Source organism: Metopolophium dirhodum, chromosome 5 (assembly GCF_019925205.1).
Source record: "Metopolophium dirhodum isolate CAU chromosome 5, ASM1992520v1, whole genome shotgun sequence".
Classification (NCBI taxonomy): domain Eukaryota; kingdom Metazoa; phylum Arthropoda; class Insecta; order Hemiptera; family Aphididae; genus Metopolophium; species Metopolophium dirhodum.
The window spans coordinates 24,399,164-24,419,421 of NC_083564.1; the positions used below are offsets into that span (position 1 = coordinate 24,399,164).

The following is a 20,258-nucleotide window of genomic DNA, read 5'->3' on the forward strand; positions in this document are numbered from 1 at the left end:
CATATGTTTACTGAGTCATAAATCTGTACCCCGTTATCTCATGGCCGTCGTAATCGCTTCACGCGGGGGTGTGACTTGCCAGACGTCCATAATAGGCACTCCGGGCTAGGAAAATGGACGCATTCCACGTGGCTGTTTTGACGTGAGCTATTTCGACGACTGCACCTTCAGTCTGCAGCAATATGGTACGAGCGGCCGTAATTTTGCGGAATTACTTTCAGGTCCACCGCGGTACTGTCGTTGCATCGGGTCGTTTCAGCGGGTACGAAATTCGGCGAATTGTGCGTGTCCCCAACGCCCCAGAACAAGTGCATGAGCGTCAACAAGACGGATGGGTATCGAGTGACTTGCAGCGGCGGTTTCCGCGAGGATTACTCGGCCGAAGAGTGAGTAAGTCGCGAGCGATTATTCGCGTGCACTTATATATATATAGAGTCAAACCTATTGAGATATGAGTGGTTAACGAGATTTTTAATATGACAATTTGATGGATGTCGTTCAAATTAATAGGCCATATAAAACCTAACCTACTGGCAGGTGGGATGGGCAAAAACACGCCTCTTCGTGTGCTTCAAATACAAAATACATCAGGTTAGGGCACTGAAATACAAAATACATTATACGAATTTGTGAGAAAAATACAAATACAAGATACCGCTACTATTTTAGATTCTGAGAGGAACGTTATTAGTGTATTGGTTAGGTTAGATTAGATTGTGTCGATGTTCATTCTTTTTTGTGTATAGAAAAACTGGAATTTTTACTTAAAACCAGTTTGTGACAGTCAGTTTTGTTCTTTTGTTTGTAATTAAAAAATTAATAACTATAGATAAGTATACCTACTTAAAATTGTTACCAAATATTTAAATCATAATTTATTAGACATAATATCATTTTCATAATATCCATGCTCTTATTGTTCTATTAATAGATATTTTAAATTTATGACTAAATTAATTTTCAATTTATTTATGACGATATTTTTGTATGAGTAAAATATTTAAAAATGTATTACAATGTTCTTCATAAGTTGTTCTTACTGCAATTAAAAATTTCAAAAATACATTCTCATAGATTTTTCGTTTACAAGCGTTTTAAATATTTTTGAAATTTTCAAAACATTGAGTCCAATTTTAAGATACCTATTTATAGGTATTTGATTTTTTTTGGTTAAATGTTGATAAAAAAGTGGTAAGTTTGGTCAAAAGCCTTGACAATTTAATATAAGACCCTAAATAAAGTGTTGTATACAAATATTTGAAATAAAAAGGCACAATTTTTTTATAAGCGTTTAAAGTTCAAATGTTGACATTATTTGACTTGCAAATTATTTTATAGTGAAAAATGTATAATATATGCAATCTTTATGGCTTATGATTGAATATATAATACAAGGTTTCTATATAGCCTCTAAAAAAATTCTCTAAAAATAGTAAAAAATTGTATTATTATATATTAATAAAATCATATTATTTATATTATAAAGCTTAATCTAAATGGAAGCATGCCATATTTTTTGAACCTGGTAGACTTCTGTGGAACATCAGCTAAACATGTCTAACGTATAATATGTACCTACTACCTAGCACAAAACATTATCATAAGAAACTCGGTGTTTATCTCAGTTAATTCAAGTCCTATGAATCATATGATTTTTGCGATTACTCGCATCATTTTATTAGTAACAACTAACAGGAGTAATTCATCGTTTGATAACGAAAAGGTTCAACTCTAACTATACAATTCTTTGCAATTAACCGTTCATTGCGACTGTCGTATACGTCTTTAAATCTAAAGTACACAGTTTGAGGAGAATTTGATCTAAAATTAAACATTTATAAATATTAAACAGAAAATGCCTTTAAAATAAAAATAAATTAATAAAATGCAAATAGTTGCAAAATTACAGTAGAATTTTTGTTTCTTTGATACACACAACAAATTTTGTGCTTGGAAAGGATTGTTTTTGATCCTTCAGAAAAACATTAATTTCTAAAAAAAAAATCTTAGTTATAACTTATAAGCATTCAAAGTTTATAGATTAGCGGTGTTGCGGGTCAAGGGTACCCCACACAATGTTGTCCACTAGGTACTCTGCTAATCTAAAATTTAAGTATACTCGTAACTAATGAATTCTCCTCCGAAATTTTATTTTTATGCATTGAAAAACTCCGAATAATATTCTGCTTTGGAATATGAAATAAAAAATGTATGGTAGTATTCAAAAAAGTAAAATCTTAAAAAATAGTAAAAAATGTAATTTTTTTTATAAAAGTTGTTTTGAAATGATATCAAATTATATAAAAATAATATTCTTAAACAAATTAAACTTGTACTTTTTTTTTTTCAATAATACATGTAGACTGTAAACATTTAAATGGATCACCTGGTGAACATAATAGATAAATTTTCAGAATATTTAGATAAATTTTAAGCTATTTTATATTTATGCCACGAAACTATTCACACCGTTTACGGTAAGGCGGTATTTACTCAAATTTTAATACAAATAATAAATTACATAAATATTATAACATACTGTTACAATAATTACATATTAATAAAATAATAAATGCAATGTTTCTGGCAAAAATTAAATCAACTTACCGTAATGATAATAGTAAAATAAATAGAAATATCATAAAATAAAAATTATAATAATATAATAATTAGTAATATATGCTGACAGACCGTCTCCGCTCAGAAGCGTTTTTCATATGCAATGATTTATCGTTGGATTTAAATTGAACACATATACATTACAGTGACTCACTCAATGGCGATGTACACTCGAACCTACTAAACAGCTTAGGGGTTACCAACTTTCCACACTTTTTATAATGTATTTTGTATATTGTATATTTTTAAAATAAGAATACTTTAAAATTTAATTTATTAATTATTAATTTAATAATTGAAATACTGCCCATCGCTGCATATAGGCACTTAAGAAAAAAACAACACAAGGATATACATAAAATATAGATACATAGCACAGTATCAATATAGATGCCATTTAATTAGTGTCCGAATTAACTGTTTGTCAGTTATATTTTATTTCAAACGCTCACGCTGTGTCATTGGCCGCTGGACAAGTTCGACCCAGCTGTGTCGTTGCGTCCTTACTCACAACTCGGGAAGTTGACAATAACCAAAAGCAAAATCAAAGAAATTATTGGCGAGTTTCCGGAGTTCTTGCAAAACTTAAAGGTAACTATCTCGGAACCTCGGTCAAGCCAAACGGAAATATATATTACATTTTATTGTTTGGTATATAATATATAATATAATATTATAACATGACATGTGCATCATTATAATTGTCACTCAAACATGCTTATCGTGTATAATATATTATACATATCAGATATTCGTTTAGCAGATGAGTGATGACTTACTGGTACTGTGGTTAATACTAATATTTAGTGAGGACAAAAGAACATTTATTATTTCAACTCGTTATTACTTATTATAAAATGCAAAAAAAAAAAATATAATTAACTAAAAATAATTTCAATTAAATTATTGTTACATTGAATTTGGTTATAACGATAAAATATAATTTTTTTCTATTATTGTCTTATAACGGACTTCAATGAAATTACTAATTAGGAAGAAAAGGAAAAACTTCCGGAGTTGTATTTTTTGTGTTCTTCGCCACATTTTAATTTTGAATATTGACCACATACATTAAATAGTTTGTGTGATTGCGTCACTTCAAAGGTCTAAGATTTTTTTTAAAGAAAAATGTACCGTTTCATGAACACACCATAGGTCTAAGCACGTGAATATAGGTATTAAATTACTTAATATTTTACATTGGACTTCCCTTCGACATTATTATTTATGAACAAAAATGTGTTCCAAAAATAGTTAATTAATTTACTGTAAATTACTAAACCGCATTATGGTCTGGTAGATCACCTACTAAACTTAAGGGAGGGTCAGTTAGGTCACCTGCCAAACGAATGCCAATTTATATATATGTACATATGTCTTTGTATAACAATAGAATGCCTTTAAAGTAATTAAAGTAAGTTTGTATAATTTATGTTAATACCATCGCGTAAAAAGTTATTTAACATTATAATTTATCACAAAACTGACGTCGGTATATTATATCTACCCTGTAATATAGGTACGTACCTAATATATCCACTTTTAGAACCGAGCTGAACGAAAAACCATATTTTAATGAGATGAATTATTCTGTAGACCATTTTGACATAGTTTCGTAGGCAGTAAAAAACTTTTTTTTCTGTCTCTGGTTCCGTTTAGTGTATGTTATTATTATTGAAGAATATAAAAAAAAACTCAATATTGTCCGTTGAAAAAAAATAGCTCAGTTTCCCTCTTTACATCTCATTATATCAGACGTAATATAATACTTTATAGGTAGTAGGTACACAAGGTGTCAAATGTAAAATAATATGTTATGCATAGGTGGTAATTTAGCATAGTGATCGTAAAAGGTTACCTACTATAATAGTGGTACACTGGTACATAATAATATATTGTCCTATTGTGGTCCATAGGAACGATATTCTAATAATTGATTGTTCATCTTAATCCAAATCATAATCCCTAGAATGAGAATCCTATAACTCATGGACCTTACAATTCTGTTTAGTGTACCTTTGTGAGTAGTTACAGGATTCATGCCCACTTCGCCGACGAAAAATTAGCTTTTAACGATTTTTGAAAAAAATGTCTGTCTACTTCATGGCGTATAATATAGGGAATAGTAATATAAAAATAATGTAAAATAATGCCCAATTGTTAACTGATACTTAAAAAGGAAAAAAACATTTAACTCTAATAATGGCAGCTATCTCAGTTGAAAAGGAGTTAATTAATTTTTTAAATTATCATCTGGGTCAAACATAACAAATATAGTGATTGTGTGCAATTTTCGGTTTTTTTTAAAAATTATACCAAACGTTTTCTTAAAAATACATTCTTTATTGTTTTTTCTCATTTATGCACACGTATGTGCAATTAAATTGGTAAATTAAGAAATATTTATTTAAAATCATTGTACGAAAACACATATAGCGTGATTGGAAAAAAAAAAAATCGTAACTATTTAATCGTAATATTATTATGTATAATTACAAACTAGGAAATCATCCTAAGTACACTACAGTGTTTATCCCCTTCAATGATATTTAAAAAATTCATATCTTGGAAAATGATTACTTTATTATAGAAGCCCACCATTTTTTTTTTTTATTAAGTTTTTGTTTCTTATACTTTTACAAGATAGCCAATTCAATTATAGAGCTTATATTTTATGAATAAACATTTTTAAATTTAAATTATTAGTTTTCATTTTCATGTAGGCTGGTAGGTACCTACACTATAATGTTATGTTTGTTGGTACCTTCTTGTATTAAAAAAAAAAAATATCTATAACTGTGTGATGTGTATATGGCATAATATATATTATTATGTTTATGTGCTATTGGGGGCAGTGTAAAAAAATCGAGCTCATGGGTTTTGGAAACTTTTTTTCTGTACCATGGTTATCTGGACACGTGGTCAAAAGGTCAAATCACAGACTATTAGATAAGTAACTATCCTAGTCACTTTTTTCTTATAACCATTCGTTTTTCCCCCAATATTCTTACGGGTTGGTCATATTTCTTTATTCTGTTGGTTTTTTGCAATAAATTATGTAATGGATGTACAGAAAGAGATAATGTATTAAAATTTACGTTATATACCCGAAGGTAGGTTGGTTTACGCATAGTGAAATAACGAGCATCTTGAGTTCATTTTTGTTCGAAAAATGTAATCACTTCAAAATGTACCTACGTGTTAAATAGGAGGATGTATATCCAGTAAACATCAAAACCTTTTAAAAAGTTTAAAACCATAATATGATAATAATTCATAATAGAATATAATTAATAATCACTATTCGATAGTGTTTTTCAAAAGTCAAAAAAATTGTATTACAATATTTAACGCGATATTTTTCATTAAAAATAAAAATATTATACATTGACGGTGAGGAATAGTTAGTGTTGTCTTTGATATTGCGTTTATAGTATATGATTTTTTTTCTTTTCTGTGTATGACCGGAAGGAGTTTTAGTTGACGGAATATCTGGAAATATTTTACAGATACCTAACAAACCTACTCGGGATGATTCATCTTTTGAAAAAAATGTAAAATGTTTTGTATGACGAACAACCTTCCATAATTTCCAGGGTGCTCACCGAGTCACCGAGACATAAAGCAAATTAAACAGTCTTATATTATATATTTTGCTGAACATTGTGCGTTATTTAGAGATTGATCGTTTAAAAAAAAAAATACAAAAGGTTATATCATATATATATATATATAAGCGCATAAAAATAACAATTTATTAATGGGTAAATAGAAAGCGCTGTTCACCCCATCAGTTAACTCGGGTACTTGTCGTCTCGTTACGCTGTATGTCGTTAACACTGTATAGTATCATTAAGGTGGGTATGTACTTTACTTTTTACTTATTAGGCCTGTTTTAAAATTCAATTGTCCAAGACCTCCGCCTTGCCAGTACAATATTCATGGCGTTGAAAAATGAAACATAATTACTACACGGTTGGGGGACTTTACGTACTTAGGTACTTAGCGATTCAAAACAAATTCTAAACTCGTCATAACTTGTTGCAATCACAACCTCTCTTGTACCTTAATACTTTATCGGTATTTTTTAAACGTTTATTTAAAGATATTGTTTCCATTTTAATTGATCAAAGTTGCACCCCGGAACATTAACAATAGTATAAGAATTCAAATTGTATTAGTTTGGCTTGGTCTGGATCTGATACAACTGGATACAACTTGACAAGATTTGATTTTGATTGCATAAAATCGATGATTAAAATTCGTGTAGTACCTATACTGTTATAAAGATATTTATAATTTGAATGTTTTTTCTATCCTTCTGAGTGCTGGGGATTTTTTAGAATCACAAATATCGACTGGGAAAATGAATAGGTACGTTAAATGGATAATTTTGTATGTATATTTTTAAACCCCTTTTAAAATAAGTTGGTATACATTTGTGTTAAACTTCAAATAGGTAAATTCCATGTTTCTAATGAGCTTTTTCTTTTTTTTTTTTAAATAAATAATAAAAATAAACAGGTTCCCATCGTGGTTTATTCGAATATAATTGGCATAGAATTTGACCTACTGTTTTAATAAATTTATTTATTATTTTTTCTTTTTAATCAGTGCTTTTATAGTTGTATGTTCCTTATGATATTTTTATGTACCTATAAATAATTGTAAGTACTTGTTTTCTTATCTCATTAATCATTTTGAAGTACACAAAATATTATATTTTTACAATTCATTATAATATATAATATAATATACTGATTAGTGATTATACATCAAAGCGTATTTTATGATTGTGTACAAATAGATAAGATTTGTGGGTTACACGGTAATGAGTAACCTATTTTGTTTGTTTTAATATATACTATATAAAAAGTGGTAAAGCTCTCCTGAATGACAATGACAATCAAAACATTTAAAAAAATTTATATATGGCTGGTCTAAAGTATTTTGTAAACACACCTATTTAAAATTTAAACTATACATAATATTATGGATATTTAAATTAATGATTAACTTATGAAGTTACACACATACACACACATCACTATACATCATATTATGGTCATAACATTGGTTTTTATTTATACCTATATCGGGCTATATCATATTAATTGGGTTTAAGTTTTGAAAATAGCGAGTGCATGACATATTATTATGATACATGATGCATATGATTACGGAAAGCTTACTACACAATGGGCTTTCGTTAAGTATTAAATGCATTTAGTGTAGTATTTAAAACTATAGTGATAATAGTAAAACAGCATGAATTATTTATACAATATTTTACAACAAAATAAATAAATTAATGCAGCATTATTGTTATACGTTGATTGTATAGACTTTAAATTTATCCCATTTGAATTTGGAGCGCGTTAAGTACAGTGCATTTAAGTACTTGTCGTCTTTAGAAGTCTTGGATTTGAGTTACAATAAGTTCAATCACTTGTACTCCCCTACAATGGAATACTTACCGAAATTGAAACAAATTTGGTTAGCTGGTGAGTAATGAGTTTATTCTATAGGTGTTGAATATTTGCATGGCCTTATCGTCAGTTATAAGATAAAATTGTCTTATATTTTAGGAGAGTTTTGGTTTTGTAAAAACGATTTATTTTGGTTACTCCATGTATCAAAAGATTCGTTGACTTACAAAGTGATGGATTCCAACCGCATGACCTGTGGCGGATACAAATATATAGGAAAACCTGTGATTCCTGTATTGCGGCTATTAAGTGTATGTTTATAATATTGTATACGTTTATTTGATAGGTACTATAGTATACATATCTAACTCAATGATGATTCGGCTTTATAGTTTATATATTTATTGTTTTTTTATTGTTCTTAATTATAACATCGTTATCATTTATTATTTGATATTGTTAAAAGGAAGGTACAATATAATGGTGAGATGACTACGGAATAATAGTGTGTCATCTCAAATTCTCGAGTGGTATAGATTAGAATTTTAAATTTTTTTTATAAATAATATTAATAGCTCACTATCTTACGGTTTGCAAAAATAGCAGTACTTATTTTTTAATCGTTTCCGTTATGTATGTAATATATTAACACGGAAATATTTAGATACCTACATATAACATTTATATATTTACAATTTTCAATAAATTCAGCCGTCTAGGATCCTGAAGTCGACGATATGTCAACGAAAGTTTATTATAATTTGATTTTATAATCACATTTGATTAGATACATATCAAATATAAAAATAGAATATGATCGAAGCATACAAATATAAAATGTATGCGTTCCGTCAGGATTTGGAAAAAGAGTGTCCTAGCAGTCCTCCCGACTATTGCGTCTGTACGCTGGACAACGTAGTGCGCGGTAGGGGCCCATCGTTTAACTTACATCCAGTGATAACAGTCGATTGCAGTTATAGGGGCTTGAAAATGCTACCAAAAATACTGCCACACAATACCACAACATTATTAGTCCAAGGAAATCAGGTAAGATTACAATTATATTATATATTCCGAAAACGTTATACTATCAGAAACAGGCACGTTATTAGGTGTGCGTGTGTGTGTGAGGGGGGGGAGGGGGAGGAAAAAGTGTATCCCGTTGCCCGGGTTATTCAAGAAATGAGGTTTCATCGATTCCACCAGACTTTTTTATATTAGGGGATAAGGTATATCGATTCCGCCAGTACATGTAGTCTAAAAACAATCTATCGATTCCACCAGGAAAAAAATAAATCTCCCAAACAACAATTATAGTAAATCGTAAATCGTAATCGCAATCGTAGATTTATTAATAGTTTATGAAGCTCAAAAAATTAACCATTTACATTTCATTAGTTAGGCATTATCACATTATAAAAAATATTATTGTACAACTTTAAACTATATTTGTTTTGTTTATGTGTATTGTATATTGTATATAAACAAATAATAATATTGTACAACTTTTGACATTTGACAACATCGTATATGTAATATTATGTATGTAATGTATACACGATAAAAAATGTTATCAAATTTTATTTGTATTTTTTTTGTATATTTAATATTGTACTGTATTAATTATTCTATTAATTATTAATTTATCTTTAATATTTAAATTAATTGTTGAATTATTTTGTAGATATATTATTATGACAGAAATAGCTGAGTAAGACAGCTGCAGCACGTACTAGGCTGAGGTAAAAATTGGTGGGTGCGATAGGTTGTTTTTAGAATACCTGAACTGGCGGAATCGATGCTACATTGGCGGAATCGATAGGTCCCCTTAAGAAATAACTAATAGGTAAAAATATGAAATATTGAAACAAATGCCGTTTAGCTTCTAAGCAATTTTTGTGTTTTTGCATGCTCGTAATAAAAAATTGTTCAAATTTTCTTTGTAAGTTATAGTCAAAAAACTTATAAACTTCAAAATCTTTAAAAGTTTAAAATACCAAAAAATAATAGTTTTATTTTTTTTCATTTGTAAATGTGATATTTTTCATCCATAAGATCTTAGTGAAATCAGAAATTACCTATCGTACCAACTTTTTATTATATTGTTAATAAAGTAGTTTAATTTAAATAAAAGCACCAATACGGGCGGGAACACGCAAAACTAGCGGACGTATCGGGTTTTAATAATATTATTGTTATTATTGTATTATAATTAAATTATGCTAAAATTAATAAATAAAATTAAAAAAATTAAACATTATGGTTTAATATTAACGAAAAAAAAATTGAGTTTTAAAATTGGTATCAGTTAGCATAACAGTCTGCATACATATGCGTGTATCTGTACGACAATTTTTTAGAGGACATATTTTGTCAAATAAATAAATAAATAAATAAAATAGACTATAATATTATAATTGTAAATAGTATATCATGTAAAAAATCGACTAATTATAATTTTTTTTGTTTTAAAAATACGATTTGTTGGTTTTGAGTATAATTGACCTCAGAGCTTGGAAAAAAGTTGCTCACGACAAAAAAAAATTCTCATTAATAGTTAACGTTGAAAAATAATGGTCTTATAACATTTTTAAGCCCATGTATTGTTATAAACGTGGAATTGTGTATTGGAGATCGGCTTAAATATAGTAATAAATACCCGAGGGTATAAGGGATAATATCGTAATAAATTAACAGCGTGTTTTGTACTATACCCTATTATAAATGGTAACAATTGTTGGTAAAATTAGATATCCACATTGGACGATTTGCTTACCAATCGCTACTACACAAAACTTTTGGACATCCATTTGGACTACAATCGGATTAGTTCAATAAGCATATTAGAAGGATCACATTGGTTGGCACGCTGCAGAGTCATGAGTTTTAAAGGAAACAATTTGACTAAAGTTTGTGATGGTTTTTTTTTTATTGTTTTACGAACCAAATCATAACCGATTTATGCATAATATTATTTATTTTTTTAAGGTACCGACGTATGCATTAGACAATGCGTTCCAGCGCAATCGTAACATCGTTCAACTTTATTTAGGTGCTAATCCTTGGCGTTGCAATTGTTTGTTTGCTCCGGCTTTCCAGGTACATCAAAACGGTTCATACTGTGATTTTATACGACTTTTGTTTTTATAATATACTTTTTGGGTTTTTAAGGACTTTTTGATTAAATATAAATCACTGATAATGGACTTATCAGATATAAAATGTTCATACCAGCAAAATGATGAATATTACATGACTCCAGTAAGTGCTCTTTGGAAAATGATGTAACTATTTTCTTATTATATTTAAATAACATTAACAACCTGAGGTACCCAACGTAAGTAATAAACACATATATTATATCTGTTCAAAATTCTACGTATTATCTTTTTTTTTTTTTTGTTTTAATTTGTTTTATTGCACAATCTGTAAATATATTATTTTTACAATAAGCGTAAGTGTTGTAATAGATTAATAAAAAGTGACTGAAGACTTGAGCGAAGAATCCATCCAGTGATGGGACTTCTTGGAGTTGTGGATGGGTTTTATTCAGTCAGGAGGTCCCGACACCATTTTCATTTTAAATGTCTTCCAGGGTCACCTGGAATGCTGAGGGTAGATGGGTTTGAGATTAGAGGATTTCGGTGGTTGGAGAGATTTGAGTGGAATCGTTTATATTGAGTTTTGGCTACAAGTTGGACTGTTGAAATAGAGAGGTCCTTATGAAGTGTATCGTTTGAGACTTAAAAAGGGGCTTTGGTAATTTGTCGAAGGCATTGGATTGGAATATTTGAATTTTTTTTATGTTAGATGGTTTGGCTGAGCCCCAAAGTTGTATACAATATGACCATACGGGCTTTAGTAGCAATGTATATATAAGTATTTTGTTGTTCAGATTGATGTGTTTAGATGTAAGGAGAAGACGTAGCTGACGGGATCGGTTATTCAAGGTAATACGTTTGGTATGGATGTGGTGGGCCCAGGTCAATCGACGATCTAGGTGGAGTCCGAGATATCGGACATTTTGTGTGGGTGGAATGGGTAGGTTATTGAGGGTTATGGTAGGGCAGTTTCTAGGTCTTAGAGTGAATGTGCAGTGGTCTGATTTTGATTCGTTTATTTTTATTCCCCAGTCTTTGTACCAGGTTTGGAGAAGATTTAAATGGACTTGAATGTGGTTGGAGGCTATTTCAGGGTCTGAGTTAAGCGCCATAATAGCTTTTTCATCGGCAAAGTCACCTGTGATTGTATGGTTGGTTGTTGGTTGATCGGAGATGTATAGATTAAATAAAAGTGGAGCTACTACGGCACCTTGGAGAACTCTAGCATGGATGGGGTTTATTTCAGATAAGTCTGAACCAGAGCGTACAACAAAGTTCCTGTCTTCGAGGTATGATTTGAATAATAGATATTAGTAGGGTGGGAAGATTGATTTCAGTTTGAAAAGGAGGCCTTGGTGCCACACTTTATCAAAGGCCTGGGCCATGTCTAATAATGCGGCTGTACATATTTGTTTTTTTTCCAGAGAGAATGAGATTTTGTCTACTAAGCGGTGGACTTGGTGAATGGTATTATGGTTTGTACGGAAGCCAAATTGATTATTTGGAGTATTTGATTCAATAATTGGGATAATACGTTTTAGGATAAGTTTTTCAAAAATTTTTGAGAAAAGTGGGAGTAGGCTAATAGGTCTGTAGGACATATATTATCAATAAAAATAAATACAAAATTACAATTTAAAATTAAACTTATTTATTTTAGATTCACGATCTTCCTCGGAATACATTGTGCAGAAATTCTGCGACGGACATGGTGAATTTTTGGGATAGTTTGAATGTATTGTTGGCCAGTTTGATAGTAGTTGTAATTATTAAGTTTATTTACGATTATATATTATATAAAAAATATGGCAGATTACCTAGTATTATCACATTATTACCATAAAACTAAAAAATTATACGTTTAATTCTTTTTCGTGTTAAATTTGAGTGATTATATAGGTATATATATATATATTTTTCAATATGTTCTTGTATGTGTTCTATTTACTGTGGTTAATGAGCACAGTTGTTTGTTAAAAACTCCTATCTAAATCTTAAAATACGCTACGCTAACAATTTACATAACAATTAGTAGTGCCTAGGCATAACGGAATGAGAAAAAAATTTGCCATGATTGGTTACAAAACATTCAATTAATGTTTTCCATTTGGATGGAGTTTGAATTCTGATGAAAACAATATAATATTATATTGTTTTTTTTTACAAAATGAATTTAATAATTTGTTCTTCAATGTTGATGATGAAAAAAAAAAACATACAACATTAAAAGTGTACATGTATTTTATTTTTTTTATTTAATTAACATTTTCATTCGTTACACTTTTCTGCTATTCGACACACTCGTCAGCATAAACGAGACCCGATGTTTAATTTGTAAAAAAAAATCCAAATATCATAAATGTCTGGTCGACAGAAAAAAGAGAACTTTGCTCTGTTTCTACCCACAAAAGTACTGAAATTAAATATAACACAAACATATTATAGTATTATACGAGAAATAAATTTTATAGAATATATGTTTAATGCATATTGCTGAATATGTACCAGGTAACCCTATCGATTTTGGGTAACGTTTCATTTTTTCATGCTCTACAGTTTTAACACAATACTTAATACAAATATTAATGGCACAATCATTTTACATACCGACTGATTTAACACGCTTCTCATATTAATCCAGACAAAAAAAAAAAGATGGGTAAGTGGATGTCGCTCTGCTGTACAGTAGGTTACAAGTGGGTCACTGTAATGGATGGTGTTAAATTTGAATTCAATACGGTAATATCATTGCATAGGAAAAACGATTCTGAGCGAAAACGGTCAGTCAGCCTATGATGTTACCAAGTAGGTATATTTGATGATATTATTGTGAATAAAGTAATTTATATATAACCTATTTACGTGGACCCTTGTTTTCAATTTTCAATCCTTAGCTATAAAAGTTGAACATTTTATAAATTTTTAACTACAAAATAATTATTAAATGATAAATTTGATAAATTTTGTCAAAATTTGAACTTTAAATGCTTATTCAACTGCTGTTAGAACGATATACTAGGAGCCTTATATTAAATTTTCACGCTTTTTTACCCAACAAATAAAATTTTATTGATATTTACAGAAAAAAAAAACTAAAAAAAATGGAAACCGAAAATGCCCGTAAACAGCTTAAAATAAGTCAATAAATAAATAGGTTATATATAAATTACTTAATTCACAATAATATCATCAAATATACTTGGGAATATCATTGGTTGACTGACCGTTTTCTCTCAGAATCGTTTTTCTTATACAATGATATTACCGCATTGAATTCAAATTTAACACCATCCATTACATTGACCCACTTGTAACCTACTGTACAGCAGAGCGACATCCTCTTACTCACCTTTTTTTTGTTCTATTTTCTCAATTTTCATATCGATTTTTGAGAATTTTTGAAAATTATTGGTTTGAAGTTTCCAAGTATATTTTTAACTACACACGGAACTTTTGTTCGTGGAATACATAACTGTAGTATTGTTACGGAAATTATTTATCTGAAATACAAAACAAACAGCCATATTTCCCATAATACGTAAATTGTAAATAAACAAACAGCGTATTATTGGTAAAATTCCTTGGGTAAATATAAATAGATAGATACTGAACGTTATTAAAAATTAACTTGTAGAACAAACGTTGTCGCGTCGTCGATTAGGTCCGCATGGTCTCGGGTCTTGGTTAACGTGTCTTTAAAAAGTCGCAGACACGAGGTATAGGACGCGATCCTGTGCCTTTGCGCTCCTCCACCACGCTACGTTTGAACGCCTTCTCCCGTCACATTTGCCATTTATAGCATTAGGAATTCTGCAGAAGTGACCATCAAAACGAATACCTAAGCGAAAAAAAAACACCACCCAACACACACACCTGCAATCGTTAGTTTAAATGGGTTTATCTGTTGGTTATGTTTTTTTTTCTGAAACGTGTACACTTACTACATTAGACGTTTTTAATGAGGCAACAAGTGACTTAAATAAAAATAAAATAACAGTTACTATCCTATACCTACCTAATTATAAATGATTTTAAATTTCCCTACTTGATTGTCTTTGTCGGTTTCCACGTGTTTTTCGAAAAACAAACGATTTTGCATAATTTTAAATGGGCATAGCTTACCTACGAACTATATACTCTGAAAACACATTTTCGAATCGATCGGATGGCGTCGAGGCGGAGTCCGAACTACTTTGCGGACGTAGGCGATTTATCAAGCTTATGAATAACAAACCTTTCGGTGAGTATGAATACACGTTAATAGATAAAATACGAGCATCTATAAATACATTAAAAACATAAACTTGCCCTAGGGGTGGAAGAAGCTTCTTCTGACGGCGGCAGGCATGGTCAAAGAAAAAAAACTAATTAAAAATTTGTTTATAGTGGTTAGGTATATACTATAATATATACATTGATTATTAACTCGTTTATGATTAATTAAAAGGGGGTTGTATTCACATTTTTAGTTTGTGCTTACAAATTTAAGTATTTGCAAATTGTGCAGGTAACTTATTTTTTAGGTGTAATTAAGGGAGGGATGAAGAATCATTTTTCGGTTTATGCTTACAAATTGCGTAACACGATTTAGCACGGTCAAAGACTTGTAAACGACTAAACTGGAAACGGCCAGGTTTTGAAGTTGGCCATGATTTAAACTTTTGTGGATAATTAAAAACAGCTGAACTTGTACAATTTACCAATTCACGCTTACAAATAAACTTACAAATTCTAACTATCGAGAATACTTTAGCAAAAAATTTAGAATTTGGCGGTTAACTTCACGGACCTCAAAATACAGTTACTGCTAGTGGAGAACTACATCAACAATCAACTTAACATATTTTACTTGGCGTTAGTACCTATACGATTTATCTAGTGAAAAGTGTTCGACAGATGACATAAATTGTATGTTTAAATTCGTTAATGCCCAACGTTGTCAATAAATTTATAAATTAAACCACACCTAAAAAAAATCAAAATATACGTTTAATTGACAGAAATATGAAAGTTTCGCTGTCGAAATTATAGAAATTTAAAAAAAAACCTTAAAACACGGGTAATACATTTTTTATAACATGTAATATAGATATATATCTATTGTTTTTGGGTAACGTACATTTTTTCCCCATCCTCTGCTAACACAATTTATACATATTAATAATTTAACTATTTTACGATACGTACCTACTGGCTACTACCTACGATTTAACACGCTTTTCTTATTTCAGCTAGTGAGTTAAATATTTATTGTAAAAAAAGGTAAGAAAGTGCTATAATATTGTTTGCACGTAAAAAAAATAGGTCAACATTTTGGGGAGCTATTGGGGCAAGGTGGTGTGGTGTTAAATTTGGAAACTAAAGTGACTATTATAACATAGGTATTAGGAAGATAACTCTGAGCGAAGATCATTTAACAATTGAGTTTAATATCATGTTAGGTTATTAAATTACGAGTAAAATGAATGAAAAATTAGTTTTTCAAGTACATTAAGAATTAAATATAATCAGCCGGAATGAAATGACTTAGCTAGTTTTTCACTTGTCCAAATTCTATGTCTATACATTTGCAAACGTCATGAAAACCAATTTAAAATTATCATGAAGTAAACATAAATGTATTTATGTTATTTAGTTGCAAATTGCTATTAATATATTTTTAATGTGAATATTTTACGAACAAAAGAATTGATTTGTAAGTTGAAGTTCGATGGGTACATTTTTGTTTAATCTTATACCTCTCTTATATGGATATGCAATATTCTAATAATTCTACCAAGTTTCTTTACCGCAATGTTTTCTATGCCTTTTGAACATTTCGGGGAATCGTCCGATCAAAGTTGGATTTTTGGCCAAATTAGTAGGTAATTTATTTCAACGTAAATTTGTTTTTCTGACCGATTTTGAGTAAGATTTTCATTGCCATGGTTACTTATCAACAAAAACATAGATTTTCTACGTATAAAGGAAAAATATCGAGTAGCGTGTTGCTATTTTTTTTTCATATGTTTTTCCGAAACACAGAACAAATAGTAACAATATGTACGTTTCGAATACAATGTATATTAATTGATATAAATAAAAAAATCAAAAAAATCGGTATCTCACAGCTATAGTAGGTGTAGCGAGGCATTAGGTGTGCGCATAGTAATTGAGTGGGTTACTGCTGTAATGTATGTGTAAATGAAAATCGATTATGACCTATGAGCAAGGATATTTTTTAATATATTTATATTTTACTCTACTGTTTGTAATTTATTTTTCTATAAGTGATATGGTACCTATATTGAACTAATTTTTGTCAAAAACATTGCATATATTTTTATTTTATTTTGTTTCTCATAAATTACGGATGGCTGCCCAATATGTGTAGGTAAAGAAACTTGAAAATAAGACGTTATACAGACATTTTAAAAATAGATCATTTAAGATTATACATATGAAAGGTATTATGATATAGAGGGTTCTCGTCTACTAGACGTATCATTCAGTGGATGGGGTAGTTACCGCCATAGTTGGTGTGATGTAGATGGGACGCAGATGGGAGCAAATAATCCGGAAGACCTACCAGGAATCCTAAAATTTACCTCCGCAAGAAGTTCAGGTGCATTAGTGGAACCACAAACAAGTTTTCTGAGAAAGTTTAAGTTTGTTTTATTATTATAATATTATTATGTCATATTATTATAAGACTTAAAATTTATAAGAGTATAATATCGCGTACTATTCTTATTTACTTATAAGTCGATACTTACGTACGGTGTAGAACAGTGGTATAATAAAAACAAATTATTTATTTATTTCAAGTTCCTATTATTAATATTAATTATTGAATTACCTACAGCAATATAACTAAAATAGTTTGACAAAAACTGTTATTTTACGTTTGAAGTTCAAATTCCGTTAAAATTTTATGTTCAATTTTTTATCGGATTGAACGTTTATTAAAAATAGAGTGTTGACTGTTTATTTTTAATATTTTAAAAGAACAACTTCTAAGAATCTTTTACGTATTGCATATTCAAGCATTCTGACGGAGAAACAAAGGTTCACATTTATTTTAAAATATCATTTATCATCATACAATGAAAAAAAAACTGATTTTGCAACTAATAATCAACAGTCAGTGCCTCAAGTGAATATTTTTTGTTTTATAATCCACAAGTGACCCGGACATGAAAACATCCATCTATATCGAGTATGTCTTTTTCCGAGACCCGCTCCAGAGTTATTTGCTTTAACTATCAATTTCTAACAGGTCGCCGATCTGCTCCAATCTCTTATGGGTTTCGGCGCATATAATTAAAACCGCCACCTCAATGCCGTGTCTGAAATCCATACCAACCCTCTGCAGATCGCGATCATTAATCGTGTTTTTTTTTTATCATTAAATATATTTTTTCGACAAATCCATCACTCAAACTATACCTACTTCGACGCGCCATAACCGTTATTGGTGGTAGGCATGGAGGCACTTAGGAGTACGGGTATTTTTTAAATACACGTTATATTAGAAATAATCAAAATGACAAGTTGTTATTCAAATAATTTCAAACCGAGGTTAAGATGTATGGGTACAGTGAATTAATATACTGTCAGTGTCGCAGTTCCAGTGTGGAACGAGTGTTGTAATCACCGTAATCGTGTCTTGGTATACTGCATTGTTATGAGACATCCGTGCCATGATAAAGCTTATGTTTTAAAAACTTTTATTTGTATAATTTTAAACATATATTACGCGGTTAATCACAGCGCGTGTTTTCGTCGTCGAGTTTATACGGTTCTTGTGTCACCGTCGACGATGTATATAATATAATGCTTTACGTTAAGTTTAAATTATACGGCGGGTCCCGTGTTCGCGAAAAATTCCTTTTAGGAGATATTGTACACTTCGGTGACGTGAGAACTTTTCAACACTTGTATAGGTACTACACACAACGACCTAGCTAGACAACGAACAACAACAAAAAAAAAAAAACATCTTCTAATGTTTATTATTATAATAATTTTTTTTACGCTCGAGGTAGGTTTTTCTCTTGTTAGCTTATTTTTCATTTCGTTTTATATCAGACTGTGCGGCGTGTTCATGAAACTATTGTTTGTATTAACAATTTGTTCTTTTTTCTTCGTTTCTTGCTTTCATAGAAAGCCGTATTGATATTCGTCGTTTCTTCTTGATGTACATATTGTGCACTATTATCATCTGCACGTCAACTGAAATATATTTAAAAAAAAAAAAACCATCACACAGTAATGAATGAAATCGGAACACTAATTTAAGAAGACCACGCGTCTCTTCCACATAATATATAAATATTAAATGTTGTCTCTGTCTAAAAAACGTACAACATGACAAATTTACGTTGAGCAAAACCGATTTTGTCTCGTCAGCTTTAATATTAGAGTGAATTGGCTATATTATTATCAAATTTATTTAAAGGTAAGCATTTTAGATCTAGGGCATCTCGTGCTATTATATTTCTCGGATTTTCTCAAAACAACTTAGCCCCCGAAATGTAGATCCTATATAGTTACATCTATGGTACAAACTTAAGTTTTAATATTAGTAGGTCTATTCATACTTTGATAGGTATCAAAGACAGAGACAATAGGCGGAACTCTTCTTTATAACGATATTTTTTTAAATTAAAAAAAAAGTTTTAAATACTTACAACTAAAAAATCCCATATTGCTAAATAAAATATTATATTATATTCCTCGTTTCGCTAAATAATCAAAACTTCTAAGTGTATTAATTTTTTTATAAGAATTTTATGTTTGATCTGAGTTATATCATTAACTTTGGATTAAGTTGTCGTTTTTTTTTATATTACTTAGGTATTCAATGCCTAAGATATTTCATTAATACACTTAGCGAGTGTTAATTACGTCACATTATCGGTAGATATACATTAGTTTAGAAGCTTAGAGCTAGTTGTTATTATGCATTTTACTATTGTCTATTATGGTCGATTCTTATACTATTACACTTATAATTTTTTAATAAATAAAATTCAAACGTCATATAATTATATTTAAACGCAGTAAATTAATACATTTCTACATTAAGACAACAAGAATACATTAACAAAGGATTACTTCATTTATT

At 29.8% G+C, this 20,258-nt stretch overlaps 1 protein-coding gene across 1 annotated transcript; it reads left to right on the forward strand.

Moving 5' to 3' along the window:
- Nucleotides 1-10: 10 nt before the first annotated feature.
- Nucleotides 11-13,006, forward strand: LOC132945752 (protein singed wings 2). The gene is made up of 10 exons (XM_061015511.1): nt 11-142; nt 222-386; nt 3,048-3,210; nt 7,964-8,123; nt 8,208-8,359; nt 8,904-9,095; nt 10,799-10,957; nt 11,037-11,147; nt 11,220-11,309; nt 12,810-13,006. Exons 1-10 carry the CDS (start codon nt 114-116, stop codon nt 12,990-12,992), a joined length of 1,404 nt encoding a protein of 467 aa, XP_060871494.1. The 5' UTR covers nt 11-113; the 3' UTR covers nt 12,993-13,006.
- Nucleotides 13,007-20,258: the final 7,252 nt, after the last annotated feature.

What these genes read in the sequence shown, in the direction of transcription:
- LOC132945752 (XM_061015511.1), top strand. Translation starts at nt 114, where the DNA reads ATGGACGCATTCCACGTGGCTGTTTTGAC. An exon ending in GAGGATTACTCGGCCGAAGA is followed by an intron (nt 387 to 3,047) that starts GTGAGTAAGTCG and finishes ACTGTTTGTCAG; the next exon opens with TTATATTTTATTTCAAACGC. An exon ending in AAGGAAACAATTTGACTAAA is followed by an intron (nt 10,958 to 11,036) that starts GTTTGTGATGGT and finishes TATTTTTTTAAG; the next exon opens with GTACCGACGTATGCATTAGA.